The 20,198-nt window shown below is 38.4% G+C and overlaps 2 protein-coding genes across 2 annotated transcripts in view; one reads left to right on the forward strand and one right to left on the reverse strand.

Moving 5' to 3' along the window:
• Window positions 1–20,198, forward strand: part of LOC122898012 (cytospin-B-like) — a 334,551-nt gene that overhangs the window by 12,276 nt on the left and 302,077 nt on the right.
• LOC122898010 (A-kinase anchor protein 10, mitochondrial-like) overlaps window positions 1–20,198 on the reverse strand; it is a 69,280-nt gene that overhangs the window by 3,923 nt on the left and 45,159 nt on the right. The window contains 8 exon segments of the mRNA XM_044236197.1: window positions 1,804–1,886; window positions 4,122–4,231; window positions 8,871–9,044; window positions 11,426–11,570; window positions 14,574–14,710; window positions 15,754–15,877; window positions 16,673–16,715; window positions 16,718–16,756. Coding sequence (XP_044092132.1) covers window positions 1,804–1,886; window positions 4,122–4,231; window positions 8,871–9,044; window positions 11,426–11,570; window positions 14,574–14,710; window positions 15,754–15,877; window positions 16,673–16,715; window positions 16,718–16,756 — 855 coding nt within the window.

Here is a 20,198-nt window from a genome sequence, read left to right on the forward strand (position 1 = left end):
AACCAAAGACGCAGCTAGACTCTGAGTTTAACGGCAGGATCGGTATCTTCCAACGCGCCCCCTGAATATGAGTGCACAGAGTCACTCAAAAATTATTTACTGACTGAGCTGTGAAGACTTCTTTCAGTCTTTAAACTTTTCCTGACCATGGACTTCAGACTTCTTTGGCAAAATAGGAAATAAAATCAATTATTTAAATACACTAAAAGGTGAAACAGGTAACAGGCCCTTTTTCTGGTCTGAATTATTTCAACAATTGTTGCATTTTTTGCTTACTCTGTCAACGTAGATCTGACCCAAAAGTAGACTGCTCCTCAACATAAAGTGGTGTAATTCATTCAAATAACAGATGCATCAAAAATTAAACATAATATGGGGTGCCTGGCTGCCTCTGTCAGTAGAGGAGCACGCAACTCTTGATCTTGGGGTAGTGAGTTTGAGCCCACATAAAGTTTATTTAAAAAAAATTAAAAATACACATAATAGGAATGTAGTCCTATTAAATTTAATAGGAAGATTAACAATAGCTCTCAATTTTAAACACACTATCAAAACAGAATACTTTTTAAAAAAATTTTTAAAGATTTTATTTATTTATTTGAGAGAGAGAGAGAGGCAGTGAGTGTGTGTGCACACAAATGCAGGGGAGGTAGAAGCAGAGTCCCCACTAAGCAGGGAACCTAATGTGAGGCTTGATGCCAGGACCCTGAGATCATGACCTGAGCCAAAGGCAGACATTTAACCAACTGAGCTACCCAGGCACTCCTGGAACATTTTCTTCTTACAAAAGTTAGTATCTTTTACTCAAGACAATACTGTCAATCCAATCACGCTGAAAAATTTCTAGATCCCAAGTGAATGGATCCACACTGGTTTCCAAAATCTTCTTGTGTAAGACAAATTGTTTGGAAGTTGAGATCAGTCACAAATAATGTTCTTGTCAAAAAAGACTTCCAGGTTTAACAATTGACTGAGCACTCTCCTGCTGATTAAACAAAGGATTTGAATTTCAACCTATTAATATTTTCCACAAATATTTTATAACAACTTTCAGCAAATAAGAGGAAATTTAATGAACTAAAGGATGTCAAAATAAATATTAAGTCCAACCTTGACTGGGTATTCACCATCCTTAAATAGAAAGGTGACAAATATTCTTTCATAAAGATGTGCCTTCTGTCATGGTGAAGCAAGTTCATGAACTTTCTTTTTCTTTTTTTTTTAAGATTTTATTTTATTTATTTGACAGACACAGATCAAAAGTAGGCAGAGAGGCAGGCAGAGAGAGGGGGGAAAGCAGGCTTCCCGCTGAGCAGAGAGCCTGATGTGGGACTAGATCCCAGGACCCTGGGATCATGGAAAAAGCTTCTTGTCTATCTTTATGAAGATATGAACACGAACTTTCTTTTTATATAAATTTTTTAAAGATTTTATTTATTGATTTGACAGAGATCACAAGCAGGCACAGAGGCAGGCTGAGAAAGCGGGGGGTGGGGAGGGGGAAGCAGGCTCCCTGCTGAGCAGAGAGCCCCATGCCGGGCTCGATCCCAGGACCCTAAGATAATGACCTGAACAGAAGGCAGAGGCTTTAACCCAATGAGCCACCCAGGCACCCCAGTACATGAACTTTCATTCAAGGAGATGCAACTACACACAGCCCTTGGACTCAGTTGTGATATAAACACAAGTGAGAGATAAGGCAGTTATTTCATAAGATAAACTGTTTGTATCTTAAATGATCCTTCACTTACAGTCAATGACTAATGTGAGTGAAGGCTTAACAGAGTATAAAACACCACAAACCTTTTGATTTCTTTACATCAGGTTCAGGCTCAGATTCTCGGATGAATTGCCCCAAGTCACTTACTCTTCCAAATGTCATCTTCCTATATAAGTACAAAAAGAAGAACGTGATTTCTAACAATTAATTTTAAATTAAGGAAAGAAAAATTTTATTTTATTTTATTTTTTTTAAGATTTTATGTATTTATTTGACAGAGAGAAATCACAAGTAGATGGAGAGGCAGGCAGAGAGAGAGAGGGAAGCAGGCTCCCTGCTGAGCAGAGAGCCCGATGCGGGACTCGATCCCAGGACCCTGAGATCATGACCTGAGCCGAAGGCAGCGGCTTAACACACTGAGCCACCCAGGCGCCCTGGAAAGAAAAATTTTAAAAACATTATAGATAGCTCATGTTATTCAGAGCAAGGCTTATTTCAAATAGAACTGTTCCCCCCCAAAAAATAAAAGAAAGTTCAAATAAAAAAAAAAAGAACTGTTCCCCAAAGAAAGCAAAATTAATCTTGAATTCAATGTAATTTTATTCAAAATCCCAGAAAGCTTTATGAAACATGATGCGTGAAGAGATAGCTCACAATTCTGAAATATATATATAAGAGAAAAGTTATAAGAGCCAAGATAATTCTGTAAAAGAGATAAAAAGGTAGGAAGCTGCCCTAGATCAAAATGTGTATTATAAAGCTAAAGTAATTATATATCCTATAAATTTACAACAATATAAAACAAAGTTAAAAGGCAAAGAACACAGTGAAAGATCTTATTTAACAGATATTACTAATCAATAATGAAAGCTAAAAAACATACAGAATTCCAACAAGTCACTAAGAAATCATCCAGGAGAAAAATATAAAAAGGAGATGAATGGTCAGTTCACAGGAGAAAAACCTGAACAACGAACAAAAGAAGCTTAATCTCAGGAGCAGTAGTCCAGATTGGTAAAAAGTCAAACATCTGATGTTATTTAATGTCAATAAAGATGTGAGGAAAATTAGTATTTTTATTAATGGGTGGTAAGAATGCAAAATATACATATTTTTAAAGGTAAGACAGTAAGATCTATTAAAATTTAAAATCTGCTTCATGGTATAAGGAAGTCAGTAAAAGGAAGTCTTCTGCTATTCTGTGTATAACAGTGAAAAATTGCAAACAACTTAAATACTCATCAATACCAAAAGGGCCGAAGAGTGGCCACAGTTATGAGCCGTAATTAATATTATATGTAGAATACTAAAACATAGTTAAAATGAGGTAAATCTGTATAAACTAACAAAGAAAAATCTCCAAAACTCACTGTGAATGAAAGCATGCAATACCGAACAGAGTGTGATGTCAATTACTAGAAATAAGCAAACAAAAATACATACTATAATGTTAACAGTGATTATCCTGAGTAGGAAAAGGAGAGAATGAGTAGTGGAGTGTGACCACAGGGGACATTAGCTTTATCAATTTAACTTTTATAAGGGATTAATGTATTTGTAATTAAAAGGTAAAAAAAGAAAAAGAAACTCTGTGATGCCAAGGTATTATTTCACTTTGGGCACAGTGGGTCTTGCTTTAGGGCTACTGTTCCTAGTAAGTCCTCCTTTCAAATGTGATTGCAATACACCAACAGATACAAATTTGTCTCCTTTGAGAAAAATTTCAGGAAGATGCCAAAACCATAACGCTAAAACAAACACTGAAAACTATCTTTAAAGATGTGGAAAAGTCATTACTTCTCTATTTCTGACCCATTTTATACATTATCTGTTAAAATTAATTTATTTTACACACCAAAATACTTATAGAAGTAAACCATCTTGCAATGGACAGACTTATTTATTTTTTTTTAGATTTTATTTATTTGACAGAGAGAGAGAGAGAATGAAAGAGAGAGCACAAGCAGGGACAGCAACAGGCAGGGGGAGAGGGAGAAGCAAGCTCCCTACTGAGTAGGGAGCCAGCTGCAGGGCTCGATCCCAGGACCCTGGGATCAGGACCTGAGCCAAGGCAGCCGCTCAACTGACTGAGCCACCCAGGCACCCCAACAGACTGTCTTAATTAAGGCTGTAAGTAAATGAACCAACCATTCCCTAATAAATACAACCTTTGCTAATTAATCCAAAAGGCTTACTGTCCACCATTTGCCAATAAGTGGCACAGCCAAGATTAAAACCGAGGAAGTCACTCCTGAGCCTCCACTCTTAACTGTGGTCTACTGGATACTCTATGTAAAAATGTTAACAATAGATTATAAACAATTTTTAAATTTTAAATAAAAAAATAGAAGATGCAAAATTCAGTAGACTTGCAAAAATTCTTGATACCAGTTAAACTTACCCTGCGTATGTCCGCTGATACAGAGATTCTGGGTCCAGACTCGCAGCATCCACAATTATCGCTTCATCAAAATTTTTCAGAATTTTAACACTGGCTTTTTTCATACTGGACTACAAGAGAAACTGTAAAATTAATAGTTACTCAGGAATCAAACAGTCCTAAGTTTGGATTATGACAGAGTTGTATAAAATCTTCGGTATTTGAAATACATGTAATTCTCACTCAACTTCATCATTATGGAGATGTTGAACAGCAATGATTATGAAATTACACCTCAAAATACAACTATGGGAGGAAAGTACAATATTACAATGTACAACATACACTATTTATTGCCAAATCTGTTTGTCTTCTTAATGATCTATGTTCCAACAAATGTGCTATCTTCACAGGGATTACCTTCCCAAGTATGCAGGACTCGTATCCACCCAGACATAGTTCAGCTAACTTTTACAAATAAACATGAATCCTCTGACTTTCAGTGAGGCTACGTAACAAAGGAAAAGCTAAAGAAAACTTTCTAAAATGACCAGCTAGATGAGTATATAGTAAGTTCCCGTCCAGCATGTCATCTCCCACTCCTCATCCCACAAAAAAGTCAGAATTGGTATTTCTAGGAAATACTGGAGCCACGGGTTTTCCTAGATATTCCACCTCTAAAAATTCAATTACAGCCGACTTAGCTCCACAGAATGTCTAATATATGATTATTCACTGTAGCATTGCTTAAAATAACAAAAGATGGGAATGTGCTTAATATACATGACTAAGGTATAGGTTAAATTAAAATAAAAACTGAACAGACAGTTATTATAGAACACACCCTACAGTGTGGGGGAAGGGAGTTCTCTTTAAGTACCAAGAAGGGTAAATAATTACAAAGAGGCACCAGGGCGCCTGGATGGCTCAGTTGGCTAAGCGCCCCCTTCAGGTCAGTTCGGGTCCTGCATTGGGCTCCCGGCTCAGTGGGGAAGTATGCTTCTCCCTCTGCTTCTCCCCCTTCCCAACCCCCGGCTTGTTCTCTCCCTCTCGCTCACTCTCTTTCTCTCAAATAAAGGTATCCAAAAGAAAACTATTAGAGCTAACAAATAAATTTAGTAAAGTTACAAGGTACAAGATCAGCACGGAAAGTTTATTCCTATGCATTACCAATGAAGAATAAGAAAATGAAATGAAGAAAATAATTCTAATTATAATGGCATCAAAAAGAATAAAATATTCAGAAAAAAAAGACCCATGGAAATACAAAACATGTACACTGAGACCCTACAAAACTATGATGAAAGAAATTAAAGACCGCTTAAATAAGTGGATGACATCCCACGTTCATGGACTAGAAAAAGACTTAATACTGTTAAAATGGTAACAGAGCCCAAAGGAACCTACAGATTCAATGAAAACCCAATTTTAAAATTCATATGAAATTGAGGGACCCAGAACAGCCACAATAATTTGACAATTGAATAAAACAAAGTTGGAGGACACACAGTCCTGATTTCAAAACTTGTAAAGCTGTGGTAATCAAAACAATGTAGTACTGGCATAAGATACATGTAGATCAATGTAGCAGAACTGAGAGTTCCAGAAATAAATTTAAGGTCAAATGATTTTTGACAAAGATGCTAAGATTGCTCAATGATAAAAGAATAGTTCTATCAACACATGGTTCTGGACAACTAGATATCCACATGCAAAAATAAATAAATAAATAAATAAAGTTGGCCCTAACTCACACAACATGCAAACTAACTCAAAATGGATCAAAGGCCTAAAACTCTTAGAAGAAAATACAGGTGGGTATGGGGAGTGACTGCTTAATGTTCCATTTGCGAGGTTTCCATTTGGGGTGATGAAAACGGCTGGAACCAGATAGCGGTAATGGTTGCACAACACTGAATATATACTAAATGTCACCGAATTAGACACTTCATAATAGTTAACTTTGTTAGGTGAATTTTATCTCAATTTTTAAAAAACTATATTTCTATATGCTTACAATGAAAATATGAATATAAGAAAAAATTCCCTTTATAATAGTATCAAAAAGAATAAAATATTTAGGGGCGCCTGGGTGGCTCAGTGGGTCAAGCCTCTGCCTTCGGCTCAGGTCATCATTCCAGGGTCCTGGGATCGAGCTCCACATCGGGCTCTCTGCTCAGCGGGGAGCCTGCTTCTTCCTCTCTCTCTGCCTGCCTCTCTGCCTACTTGTGATCTCTCTCTGTCAAATAAATAAATAAAATCTTAAACAACAACAAAAAAAGAATAAAATATTTAAAAGAAACAAGAAATGCAAAACTGATACTTGAAAACTACAAAATGTTACTGGAAGAAATTAAAGAAGATTTGAAATAAATGAAAGGTATCCTACGTTCACGGGTCAGAATATTTAATATCATTATACGGCAACTCGTCCCAAACTGATCGATGAAACTGATGCACTTCCCCATCAGAATTCTGGCTGGAGTCTTCATAGAAGTTGACAAACTGATCCTTAAATGCATGTGAAAACTCAAGGGACCTCAAATAGTCAAAACAATCTTGAAAAAGAAGAACTAAGTGGGAAGACTCACTTCCTTCCTGATTTCAAAACTTGTTACCCAAGCAAAGGTAATTAGGACAGAGTTAAACACTTGTCATTTCAGCTAAGAATTCTACTTCTATATATATATATATGAGAAATGAAAACCTATATCCACACAAAAACTTGTACAGCAGCATTACTTGTAATAATCAAAAGACAGAAACAATCCAAATGTCCATCAATTGATATATAAATAAAATGTGGAATGTGCGTACAACAGAGTATTATTTGGCCATAAAAGGAATAGAGTTCTGGGGTGCCTGGGTGGTTCAATCAGTTGAGCGCTGGACTCTTGATTTTGGCTCAGGTCATGAAGTCAGGGTCCTGGGACCAGACCCAGTGACAGGCTCCCTGTTCAACGGGGAGTCTGTTTCTCCCTCTGCCCCTCCCCTTAGCTCACACTGTCTCTCTCTCTCTCTAGTAAATGACTTTTTTTAAACTACCACAACAAACAACAAAACAAAGAAAAAAAGGAATAAAGTGCTGATACATGCTAAACATGGCTGAACCTTGAAAACAGCACACTAAATGAGAGAAGGCTGTCGCAAAAGACCATACATCATATGGTTCCAATTATATGAAATGTCCAGAATAGGCAAATCTATAGAGACAGAAAATAGATTAGCAGTAGCCTAGGGCTGGAAGAATTGGAGGATATGGACGGTATTAGTTAAAGGGTTTCTCAGATGAAAAACTTTAAACTGGCTTTGGTGACAGTTGAGCAACTCTATGAATATACTAAAATCACTAAATGATACAACATAAATGGGTGAACTGTATGGTATATGAATTATATCTCAATAAAGCTGTACTAAAAAAAGAGTATATATAAACTGATTTCAATTACGTAACTAAATAGGTAAAACGAACGTATGCCATCAAAAATCAGGATAGTAGCTATTCTAGCAGGGAGGACGGGTGACTAGAAGAGGGCACAAGAGGGTTTATGACGTACTGATAATGTCATGTTTCCTGTCTGGATGCTAGATACACTGATCAAGTCTTTATGAAAATTCTTCAAGCTACATATAGTTATGATATACTGAGTTTTCTGTATATATACTATACTTCAACCTAAAATGTAAGAATACATTTTAAGGTCAGCAGCTAGAACTTTTAAGTGCTGAAGTAACAACTAAACATTCTAGCCTATCTCAAAAAACAAAATGGCAACCACATTCGGCAGGTCACCAGCTACATAAGCTAAATAGGAAGAAAACGTACTAAGGAGAGCCTTGTTGATGGTGATAAGCAGTACTGTCACAGAAACTAAGAAAATTTATCCAAGGCCCAGTGTCAAAAAATCTGAAGTGTTATGTATGTGTCAACAGTGTGATGTGAAAATAGTTATGCTACGTTATGCTGAAGAACACTAGACAGGGAATATGTTCTGGCTCTACACTTACTGTGTGATTTTAATCCAATTAGTTAACTTCGTAGTATTTTTCTAGATCTCTTCTCTTGGCGACAACCCATTTCATCCAATTTAGGAACGAATCAGATAAGGTTTGATACAGGAAAGCACTCCAAAAAACGAAAAAAGATTAAGGAAATGTACAACGGCACTACAGTTCAAAACGAAACCAGAAACTCTTCAGTGAAATACAATATTAAGAATTGTGAAGAATTATTCTAGGGGTTCCTGGGTGGCACAATCGGTTACGTCTGACTCTTGGTTTCAGCTCAGGTCGGATCTCAGGAAGATCAAGTCTCCTCCGTACAGTGTGGAGTCTCCTTGGGGTTCTCTCTCCTCCTCTCCCTCTCCCTTCTCTCCCTTCTGCTCATGCTCACATGCACTGTCTCCTCAAATGAATAAGTAAATCTTAAAAGAAAAAGCATTTCAAATGTAGTCACTAAAATTTCCCAAATAATTCCACAAAGAGCTCTTCAAAGGCTATAAATGCATGACATGTTGTCTGATTACTGAAAGCCACAGCTGGAGTGTCAGACAGAGTAACGGCCTGAATGAAACAACACAGTATCTTCCAATATAATACACCGTTAATCACTATGACATGTTTATTGAGACATATAGTAAGTAGGGCTAATTTTATTTTCTACTTTGTTTCTTCTACGACAAAAACTTCCAAACCGTATCTGTTACTGGTATTTGAAGGAAAGGATCCATACGCCTCTCTTCCGATCGCCAGAGGCTAACTGAGGAGTACCTGAGAAGCTGAGCTGTCCGGACCACTGGGGTGAGAGTCCTCAGGAGGGCCCACAGAGCCGTGGGCAGTCAGGGAAACATTTCCTCCCAGAAATTCATCTCCTCAGACCGAATGGATGAGATCATTCAAATACTTATAATAAAGATTGCTGGACAAAAAGCCAGGCAAAAAGACCTGGAAGAGAGGACAAGCATCATTTTAAAAGTGGATTCAAATACAATTAAAACTTTGTTTGAGGGATGCCTGGGTGGCTCAGTTGGTTAAGCAGCTGCTTTTGGCTCAGGCCATGATCCCAGGGTCCTGGGATCGAGTCCCACATCGGGCTCCTTGCTCCATGGGGAGCCTGCTTCTCCCTTTGACTCCGCCTGCCTCTCTGCCTGTCTGTGCTCACTCTCTCTCTCTCTCTGATAAATAAATAAAATAAAATCTTTAAAAAAAAAGAAACCACTTTGTTTGAAAACAAAGTTTTACGCACAATCCCTCCAGCTAGCACACAGGGCTTTGCTTTTCCTTGCTACGCTCCAAGTATTACCCCTTCGTGTACAGTTTATGTTGTGACTAAAATTACGAGTACAATTTATAGATGTCCCCCCACCCAAAAGCTTGCCATAAAACTATTACATAGACTTGATATTTAGACTTCTTAGTGACCAGAAAACATGCAGGGAGTGGATCTAATCTGAAATGAGATTTTTCTGGTTATAAAGTCTTTATGTATATATTATTATTATTATTATTTACTTCTGAATTGATTTCCTTAAGATAAATTATCAGGCGTTTGATTATTGAGTTAAACAGTGTGAGTGTTTTAGCTTTTTTTTTTTTAAGATTTTATTTATTTATTTGAGAGAGAGAGAATGAGAGAGAGCGCATGAGAGGAGAGGGGTCGGGGAGAAGCAGAGATGAGCAGGGAGCCCGATGTGGGACTCGATCCCAGGACACTGGGATCATGACCTGAGCTGAAAGCAGCTGCTTAACCAACTGAGCCATTCAGACACCCTATTTTAGCTTTGATATATATAGCCAATTTACTCTTCAGAAGGATGCTGTCAATTTATATCACTGGCAATATATCAAGGTCTCTGTTTTGACACAGGCTTTCCAACACCAGATATGTTTTTCCAAATCACTGTTAATAAGTGCATAATGATAATATGGATATTTTTATTTACATTTAAAAATTGTGGGTGGTGGGATGGGTAAGCCTGGTGGTGGGTATTATGGAGGGCACATATCACATGGAACACTGGGTGTGGTGCATAAACAATGAATCTTGGAACACTGCATCAAAAACTAATGATGTATTTTATGGTGACTAACATAACACAATAAAAAAATAAAAATTATTAATGATGCTGAATAAGTTCCCACGTTTATTACTGGCATTTCCTACTACCAACTTTTCCTTCAGAGCAGTTAGCACATGACTGTAAGTTGTCTGTGTTTAATGTGTGCCTTCATTATAGACAGAGGTCCAGGAGGGCAGAAGCCACGTTTCTTCTATCGCTGAAATGCCGATACCTAACACAAAAATTCTCAAAGTACTGATAAAAAATCATCCACGTCTTTTTCTCATTTATCTACTTGACAGAATTCTTAAAATTAGTGAAAGTTCTTTACATATGCACATTTTATAAGAAATATTTTCACATTGTTTTTCTCTGTATTTTAATTTTACTTTATTAAGAAAATTTACATTCTTTATATGATACAGATTTGGAACTTTTCCTTTACGATCAGAAAGATTTTAATTTTAATCATGAAAAAATTTTCATCTCTGGGCAATAGCTGATACTCTATTCAGTTTACCATGAGCTTTTTAATGATTTGATTTTTATATGTAACTCTTCCACATTTCTGAAATTCAGTTTTTACATGTATTATTCAACAGTGCTTACTTAATCCTTTTCCACCAAATACACATGACATATATAAGCAACATAACTTCATGGGCTTATCCTGGGCTCTGTGCAATTCCTGGTAAAATCTGCTCTAGTTCATTAGAAAAAGAAATCATTCACAAATTCTAATACCTTATTATTAAGCTATTAGTAAAACCCCACGAGTTACAATATACGAAACTAGTGTTCAAACCTCATTGATAGATACTGATAAAATATTTGGGTCATTTTAAGCAAATTTGCCTAATACTGCTATCTAATTATTTTTGAAAATTTAATAATAAAGGCAGTAATAATAGCCACTAACATATTTTAATGCTTTTATGTGTTGGACGTAATAGTAAGAAAAACTTTGCATGTCTTACCTCATTTTCCTCCTTAAAATAACTTTTAGGTAAGTATCCAAATTATCTCCATTTTAAAGGATAACAGAAACCGGAATTAAAGAATTTCAGTAACAGCCTGAGGTCACTCAGCCTAACAAGGCTAAAGTAATACATACAAAGTCATACTCAAGGCCTCTGCTCTTAACCACCATGCTCCACTGCTTCAATTTTCCAGTTTTGTTACACTTGGTTTTTTCCCATGTTATGTTTTCTGGGTTTCACCAGTATAAACTTCCTGCGGTTTAATATTTTTGAAGTTCTTGGTTACCTTCTCCATGGTTGTCCAGGCCTGACGTAATGGAGTTGTGAAACAGTTAGGGAGTGCCCCACCTTCCCTGCAGATATTGGATTCAATTTCTAATCGCACAACATCATCAAATCCAAGAGGATGTGTGGCCTGGAGGGAGAAATACCTGTGGTATAAAGACAGCCAAAGTCAAACCAAATTGCCTAGCCAGGATAAGCAACTTTTGGCACCTACTCTTCTATGAGGCTACTTGATTCAGCCTGTGGACCTAGGACTTGAGAGCTGGCTTCTAGAAGCCGTGCTGCAACCTTTATTCCCACAGCCCCAAAGGTATCTGGGTCAACTTGCTACCTTTCTCTGTCCTTCCATCTTCCTCAGTTCTTGTTTTAAGATCGCTGAGGGTCAGACTACAAAAAGAAAAAGAAACCAATCACACATATTTAATGGGCCCCTATTCTCTGTTCAACACCCAGGAGACAGAAATGGACTTAAAAGAGGGTAAGACACAGTTCTTCCCTCTGGAAAGGGAGCAGAAAAGATCTCTGCATCAGACACAATGAGAAAACACCACTGTAGCTACAAGGCACAAGTCAAACATGCAGGAATTCAAACTATGATAGCGCCGAGGGTCAATTAGATGGATTTCAGGTATTTGGATAGAATGACAGGACTTGATGAGGAGTGGGTGTAGAAGGGAAAAGGAGTAATCAATGATACCTCAAAGATTTCTAACTTCACAAGATATAATGCAAAACTACTGTTTTGGTAAGTGGATTATAAGGTAGACACCAAAAAAAGGATTAAAAGCAAAAAATATATGCAGGTTCTCTTCCAAGCATTCTAGGGACTTCTAAATCTTATCTATGATACAAACACAGAAAGACTGATCAGGTATGATTGTGATGATACATACATAAGATGCAAAACCAAACGGGCATGGGGACCGGGGTGGTTCAGTCAGCTGAGTGTCCAACTCTTGATTTCAGTTCAGGTCATGATCTCAGGGTCATGGGATGGAGCCCACTGTTGGGCTCCAGACTCAGCAGGGAATCTGCTTGAGATTCTCAATTCTTTCTCTCACCATCTTCCCTTCCCCACCTCATATGCTTGCTCGTACTCTACCTCTCAAATTAAATAATAATAATAATAATAATAAATCTTTTAAAAACCTCAAGAACTGGGATTGGTGAAGTCAAATTTGGCACAATGAACTTGACAAAGTGACAGTACCAGTGGGATGCCATACAGCGATCTTCATTTAAAAATGGCTCCCAATGTGAAAATGGGATCCAGTAAGCAAACAGGGTCTCTGCTCTGGGTGGCTACTGAACTCCAGCCAGGACCTTGGTACTAGTGTCACTCTTCTATTTTAGCATTAAAATAAAATTTAAAAAAATTATTTTGTTATTAGCCTTTTCGTAAACAGTCTCCCAACTTGTAAAAACAAGTTGGCAAATATTCCTCCATGATTTGAATTTTGGGGCACACCAGACCAAATTTCTAAAAGAAAACACTTGCTATTTCCAAATCCATATTAGCGATGTTTTATTTTTTTAAAGATTTTATTTATTTATTTGTCAGAGACAGAGGGAGAGAGAGCGAGTGAGCACAGGCAGACAGAGAGGCAGGCAGAGGCAGAGGGAGAAGCAGGCTCCCTGCCGAGCAAGGAGCCCGATGTGGGACTCGATTCCAGAACCCTGGGATCATGACCTGAGCCGAAGGCAGCTGCTTAACCAACTGAGCCACCCAGGCGTCCCATTAGCAATGTTTCTTATGTAATATTTCTCACAAATGTATTATACTAAAACAAACACTGGGAAAACATGAAGAACTGCAATCCAGCTCAAGTTCTGCCACTAACTTGCCCTGTGACTTTGAGAAAAAAAGAGTCTTCATTTTCTTGTCTGCAAAATGGGAAAACTAGACTAGATCCCGAATCTGGCTACCCATCAACATCATCTGGGGTATCTTCTAAAAATAAAGATTCCTGGGTCATGCCTCAAACGTGCTGAATCAGAATCTCTTAGAGAGGAGGGATGGAAATCTTTTTTTAACAAGCTTCCAGCTGGTTCTTATGCAGACAGCCTAGCACGGACCTGCAGAGCAGTGCTCAGGAACCGCTGACCTAGATGCGCGCTCAGCTCTCTTGCAACCCTGACATCCCGTGGTTTTCCTCTACTGTCAAGTTATCCTCTCAGCGGTTGCTTGTGGATACAAATAGCACATTACTTTTCTTTACAGAATTAATGAAAATTAAAAGACTGACACAGCTGGAGGCGCCTGGGTGGTTCAGTTGTTAAGTGTCTGCCTTGGGCTCAGGCCCTGATCCCAGGGACCTAGGATCGAGCCCCGCATCGGGCTCCCTGCTCGGTGGGAAGCCTGCTTCTCCCTTTCCCACTCCCCCTGCTTGTGTTCCCTTTCTTGCTGTGTCTCTGCCAAATAAATAAATAAAATCTTTAAAAAAAAAAAAGGGTGACATGGCTGACCACAGGCTTAGCACTCGACTGACCAGATGTTCTCAGTTCTGTTCACTGTAAGATTTTGCCATCCTCTCATTTTCAATGAAGACCAATGAAAAACTCTTATTCAATGAGTAATAACTTGGCTGCACAGATCTGCACCAGAAATATGATACACCTGTACACAGATATCTAATACCCTTTACAATACATTCCCTTTAGTTTCATCTTCCTCTTAGATTGCCTACCCAAGTTTTACTTACCCAAACTCAAGTTTCCTGGAAGTGCCACACCCTAGATTTCTCTGACTTTGCTTGTGCCAATGCCTCTGTCTAGAATGTTCTTTCCCGCCTTCTCCGGCTAGCAAAATTCCATTCATTATTCAGGTTTCAATTCAAATCTTTCTTCTGTGAAATCTCCCCTAACTCCACCACCATCATCCTTCTTCCAAACACAAACCACCCATTCCCCTAGCAGAAATATTTTTTTCTAAGAATCCTAAAATGTTCCATAGGAAAAGAGGCTTTTATGCTATTCCGTGTGAGCTCCTTGACAGCAAAAACTGGATGTCTTTACTTCTGATAAAAGACATCCAGTTTTATGGATATGTTTTTTGTATATGAGTATATTTTTGTATATTGAGTATTTGATATGTATACATATCAAATACTCAATATTTGCCAGATGCTGAATACATCAATAAAACTCACTTGTCATATAAAATCATGGCATCATTCTGTGCCTCCTGTCCATCATACTGGCCCTTTTTGGCAGCAAGTTGCGACTGGAAGTTATCTGCTGCCAACCAGAACTGTAAGATATTCACTGCATCCTCTTTTTCCATGTACTAGGAAGGAAAAATACAAGAGCACAAGACTATCGATAGATTTCTCTAACCATCTCTAATCCATTACGCCAACCATTAAAAATGGAAAACATATACAAAAAAACAACAAAAAAAAAACAGATGTACTCATTCAGTTCATGCCAGTCAGCAACTCACAGTCGCTCTTGAGACTGAAAAGTTGAAGATCATTCTCACAGAGGGGAAAAAACCAAACAACTAACAAAAACCCCACCACACTGCTGGGTACAAACTTAAGGGAACTGGAGTCAGAATCACAGTAAAGATGATCCGTGGTCCCTCAGTGGCTAACATACAAAAAGTAAACTTAGCAGACCAAGTCTTTTAAACCCAATCACTTCCATCCTTCCATGCAGCCACCACAACCTGAACAAATGGGGCCTTAAACTTACGAGAAACGGAGGGAGTGAGAAAGCAAATCAACCAAAAGCTCTGTTCTTGGGAGAGGCAGAGTGCAAGTGTCTATCTACGTTAATGTTTCGTGAGCCTGGAAAATCCTCTCCTCTCTACTTAATAGTCACTTGCTTTTGCAAGGAAAGAATTTCATTTGCTGAAACCTAACAAATATGCCTCAAAGAGATTAATCTATTCATTGCTTGAGAAATCCTATCAGGTGGCTAAAATAAAAGTGATGATAGTAGGAAAAAATTTACTCCTTTTCTTTCTCTCTTCTGAAGTCTGGTCCACAAATATGTGTGCCCTGGAATCAAGTATAAAGTCTATGGTTTTAAAATGGCTCCAGATAATTAAAAGTAGGCATTATCTTGTAAGAAGTTTAATTAAGTTTTCAAAATTAAGAGTTATTTTACACTGAGTTTTCATGTTCTCTTTACTCTGACTGATATGCCATTCAAGTACTCTTGCCATTAGGTGTACAACTTAACCTAAGAAAATTATTTCATTCCAGTGATGTTTTTGGAAATGATTTGGCTTTTCCATGTTATTTTCTATAGGGGGGGTCCCAGCATTTCTAGTTTAGAGGCTGGAATGCTCTAACAGAGTGTGAAAGGAAATGCAGACTTTACCTCAGAGAAATAAAAGAGGGCTGATTCACAGAAGAGAATGTCAGCCAGGTAAACAGTCCCACTGGTCAGCACTTCAATCTGGTATTTACAGAAATGGTGACTTCGCAGAAACTCACTAAAGTGCCTGCACGTGGACAAAAAGGGAAATTTTGAGGGAATGATCAAGGAAAGAGCTTAACTGGGAAAAATATACTCTTTCCATTCTGTGCCTAATATATCTTAAAAGCCTAGGTCAACACTACCTCTCCTCCCATGGTGTCGTTCCTGGTTCCTAGACCTGGAAGTAATCTCTCCCACCTCTTAGAAACTTTGGAGCTTTCCTCTGGCATGTGACACAAGCTACCTCATATTACATGTAACCAAAGAACATACCCTACTTCTCTTAATAGGATGTAACTTCCTTCAAAGCAGGTACTATATCTAACTATGCCTTGCAAAGAGCACCCTTTTCATAAATACTAAATGAATCAATATGTACATTTTTTTCTGTATGGGCATGCAAAATAATTCATCTAAAAAAAAAAAAACCATGGAGGCAGTATCAACAAATCTATGTGGATTTAGTCATAGAGCAACCATTAAGCTTAAAGCGTGCGCTAACAAATTAGGGTATCTAACTGAACACGTGCATAGCTTAAATAAATTCTAATAGTCACACTATTCTAATAATCACCCCCAAATGACTTCAGAATTTTAAAAAATTCTTTTAACTTAAGAAATACTAACATTAAAAACAAACATGTGTTTTAAGAGTTCACATAATTTATATTTAAAAGACACCACGAACGAAGGTAGACTTAGATATGCCTATAAGATCCTGTAAACATTCAAAATACTTAAGTCCTCAAAAATTGATTCTTTGTAGTTGAGTGAACCCAAATCCCCAAACCCAAAATGTGAAAGTATGAAATTAACTTACTCTTGCTCCATTGCACTAAAGACTATGGACTGTGCCAAAATGAACAGTTGGGATCCACTTGTCCATCTTCTCCACAAATCTTTGCTGTAAAAGAAATGGTAAATACATTTCTACTAAATCCAAACCATACGCCTTTGTGGATCAGAGTAGGAAATAACTGGAGAGGCATACAAATCAGAAAGTTTTAAATAGAGCTAAGAAAATACAGATGGACATACAATCTTGAGGTAGGAAAAGTCTTTCTAACCATAGATATAAAGGCAGAAATCAAAAGATTCACTAGCATAAAATTAATTTCTATGCATTAACACACCCATAAAACAAAATTAAAAAGGCAAACTGGGGGGCGCCTGGGTGGCTCGGGGGGGTTACGCCTCTTCCTTCGGCTCGGGTCATGATCTCAGGGTCCTGGAATCGAGCCCTGCGTCGGGCTCTCTGTTCAGCGGGAAGCCTGCTTCCCCCTCTCTCTCTGCCTGCCTCTCCGCCTACTTGTGATCTCTGTCAAAATAAATAAAATCTTTTTTTTTTAAAAAAGGCAAACTGGGGGGGTGTGAGTGCAGCACCAATGACAGTTTACCCTGTATATGACAGATTATTATCATTCATATATCAAGAGCTCCTACAAACTAGTAAAAAATGTCCCCAAAGAAAAATGAGGAAAGGACATGAAGAAGTAGTTTGCAAAATGGGTGCGTGGCTGGCTCAGTCTGGAGGGGATGCTCACTCAGGGTTGTGAGTTTAAGCTCCACGCTGGCTGGGTGTAGAGATTACTAAAAAAAATTAAATAAACTTAAAAAAAAGAATAAACATAAAATGGTCAATATGAAAAAATATACATGCTCACTAGCAGTCAAATAAATATAACCACAAGTTAGAATAAGGAGGCACCCTACCCGTTTGTCTAGTAAACTGGCACAAAATTGTTATAACAATGCACAAGTTTAATTTTTTAACACTGCACTGCCTTGCTTGGGCAAGGACATGAGAAAACAGACACTAACTAGTGTTAGTGAGAATATACTGGTATATCCTTTTCTGGAGAGCACTGTGGGAGTTTATAGCATAAGCTTTAAAAATAAACATGCCCTTTCAATCAGCAACTCTAAGACAGCAACTTAAAAGAGTTACGGATTTGTAAAAAAAGGTTTATCTGTAAAAAAGTTTATCCGAATGTTGTTTGGTAGAAACACAAAATGCACTAAAATCAGGAATTACCTAAGTAAACCGCAGCACATCAGTAAGCTGGTTAGCCAGCTATTAAATATGGCTGGAAAAAAAACATTCACCCACGATGGCTGGTTTCACCTAAAGTTCATGACCTTAGTGAGACCTGAATGAAACCCAAGGATCGTACTACAGTTTCCGGGTCCATTTACTCTCATACTCTGCCAGACAACACACAACCCAGTTTCTCCTCTCTCTTGGAACACCTTAACAGCTCTTTTACTCTCTCTGCTGATGACTTTGCTTCCTGCTTCAATAAGAAAATAGAAGCAATGAGAAAATTATTTCCATCACTCCCACATCTACCTGGACCTCTACCGTGCACTCCGCATTTGAGCACCGGGCCCCATCCTCTTTTGCCTCCTCAAGACTTCTTTCTTACAGCAGTTGTCCTCTGTCTCCTGCATCAATTTTTCCTTTGTTGCTGCCTCATACTCACCAGCTACAGTCTGTACCCTATACATACATACTTGTTTGTATGCTATATCTCATATGCTTATAACACATCACTACATCACTACAAAAAAACAAAACAAAAACCACTGTCCCTTGACTTAACATCCTCTTCTAGCTCATCTTTATAGCAAAATGCCTCTCAGGAGTTGCTCATACCTGCTGTCCTCACTCCGCCTCCTCTGATGAAGTTTCTGTCTCCAGTGGTCCACTGAAATTAAGGTAACTGACGGACCAGCTGTCCACAAGGCTGGCAAACCCATTCCATTCCTAGTGTTCATCTTACTTAAAATCTCGGCAGGATTTAACACACCTCTGATCACTCCCTGACTCCCAGAAACACTTTTTCACTTGGCTTCCATTAAGAACTACTATACCCTACTATACCCTACTCTTCTGAGACATAGCAGATACAAAGCTGACTTTATGGGCTGCTCCTTCTGTGTCTCCTTTGCTGGTTCTCCCTCACCCACCAGACTTGTGAATGTTAGGCCTGCCCCAAGACACAGTCCTTGGCCCTCTTGTCTGCTCACCATACTCACTCTGAGGATAATGTTATCCATGGCTCTAAGCCCATCTATATCCTGATGACTTCCAAACACATCGCCAACCCAGGCCTGCCTCTCTCATCAACTCCTTGCACAGATATCCAACTGCATACGTGACTTTCACCATTTGGGCCCCTACAAACCCAAACTCCTGATTTTTCCCTTAAGCTATTACCCCTACAATCTTCTTCATTTTATAAATGGCAACTTCACTCTCCCAGTTATTCAAGTTTTTCAAAGAAATGAAGTCATGCTTGATTCCTTTTTCCTTCTTACCCTGCTCATTTTCAAACTATCAGCAAATTCCATCAGCTGTACCGTCAAAATATTTTTTAAATTCTACTTCAAGGATTTGCAGAAGATGAAGGAGAGAGTGGAAGCATAGTTTCTGAGTTATTCTGAATCCCCATATAAAAAGGAAGTAATTAGCAACACCAGAAACCCATGAATAACATTTACAGCAAAACTAGGCAGGTGGGGTACACAGTAACAGCACAAGTGCAGACTTCTTCCAACTGTAACGTATTTGAAGTACAGCTGTATTAGAATATTCCAACCAAAAGAGGAGAACATGGGGTAAGATTAAGAAGAATGGGGCTCAAAGAGGAAAAATGGTCTGAAAACATACAGGTAATTAACATTTTAACTTTCTCAGATCCCTTAATCACTAAATATTATCAACTTATACTTCCAAAGATTATTTTCCCCCTCATGGTATTGTATCATTAATTTGATACAGTTTAAGAAAAGGAAAAAAAGAACTGAAGTGATATTTTTGGGGTTTTGGGTTTTTTTTTTTTTTTTAGATTTTACTTATTTATTTGCCAGAGAGAGAAAAAGACAGAGAGAGAGAAAGAGAGCACAAGCATGGGGAGCAGCAGAGGCAGAGGGAGAAGCAAGCTCTCTGCTGAGCAGGGCGCTGGATGTGGGACTTGATCCCAGGACTTTGGGATCATGACCTGAGCTGAAGGTGGACGCTTAACCGAATGAGCCACCCAGGCGTCCCTGATATTTCATTTTTTTTAAGGTTTTATTTATTTATTTGAGAGAGATCACAAGCAGGCAGAGAGGCAGGCAGAGAGAGAGGAGGAAGCAGGCTCCCTGCTGAGCAGAGAGCCCGATGTGGGGCTCGATCCCAGGACTCCGAGTTCATGACCTGAGCCGAAGGCAGCGGCTTAACCCGCTGAGCCACCCAGGCACCCCTGATATTTCATTTTTAAATGTAATGTATTTGGCTCAAAAATTCTCCCTTTTCTCCCCTAACCCAGATAGTTTGGTTATTCGCTGGTACAAACGAGTCC

The sequence above is a fragment of the Neovison vison genome, unplaced genomic scaffold (assembly GCF_020171115.1).
Source record: "Neovison vison isolate M4711 unplaced genomic scaffold, ASM_NN_V1 Scaffold_088, whole genome shotgun sequence".
In the NCBI taxonomy this organism is placed as follows: domain Eukaryota; kingdom Metazoa; phylum Chordata; class Mammalia; order Carnivora; family Mustelidae; genus Neogale; species Neogale vison.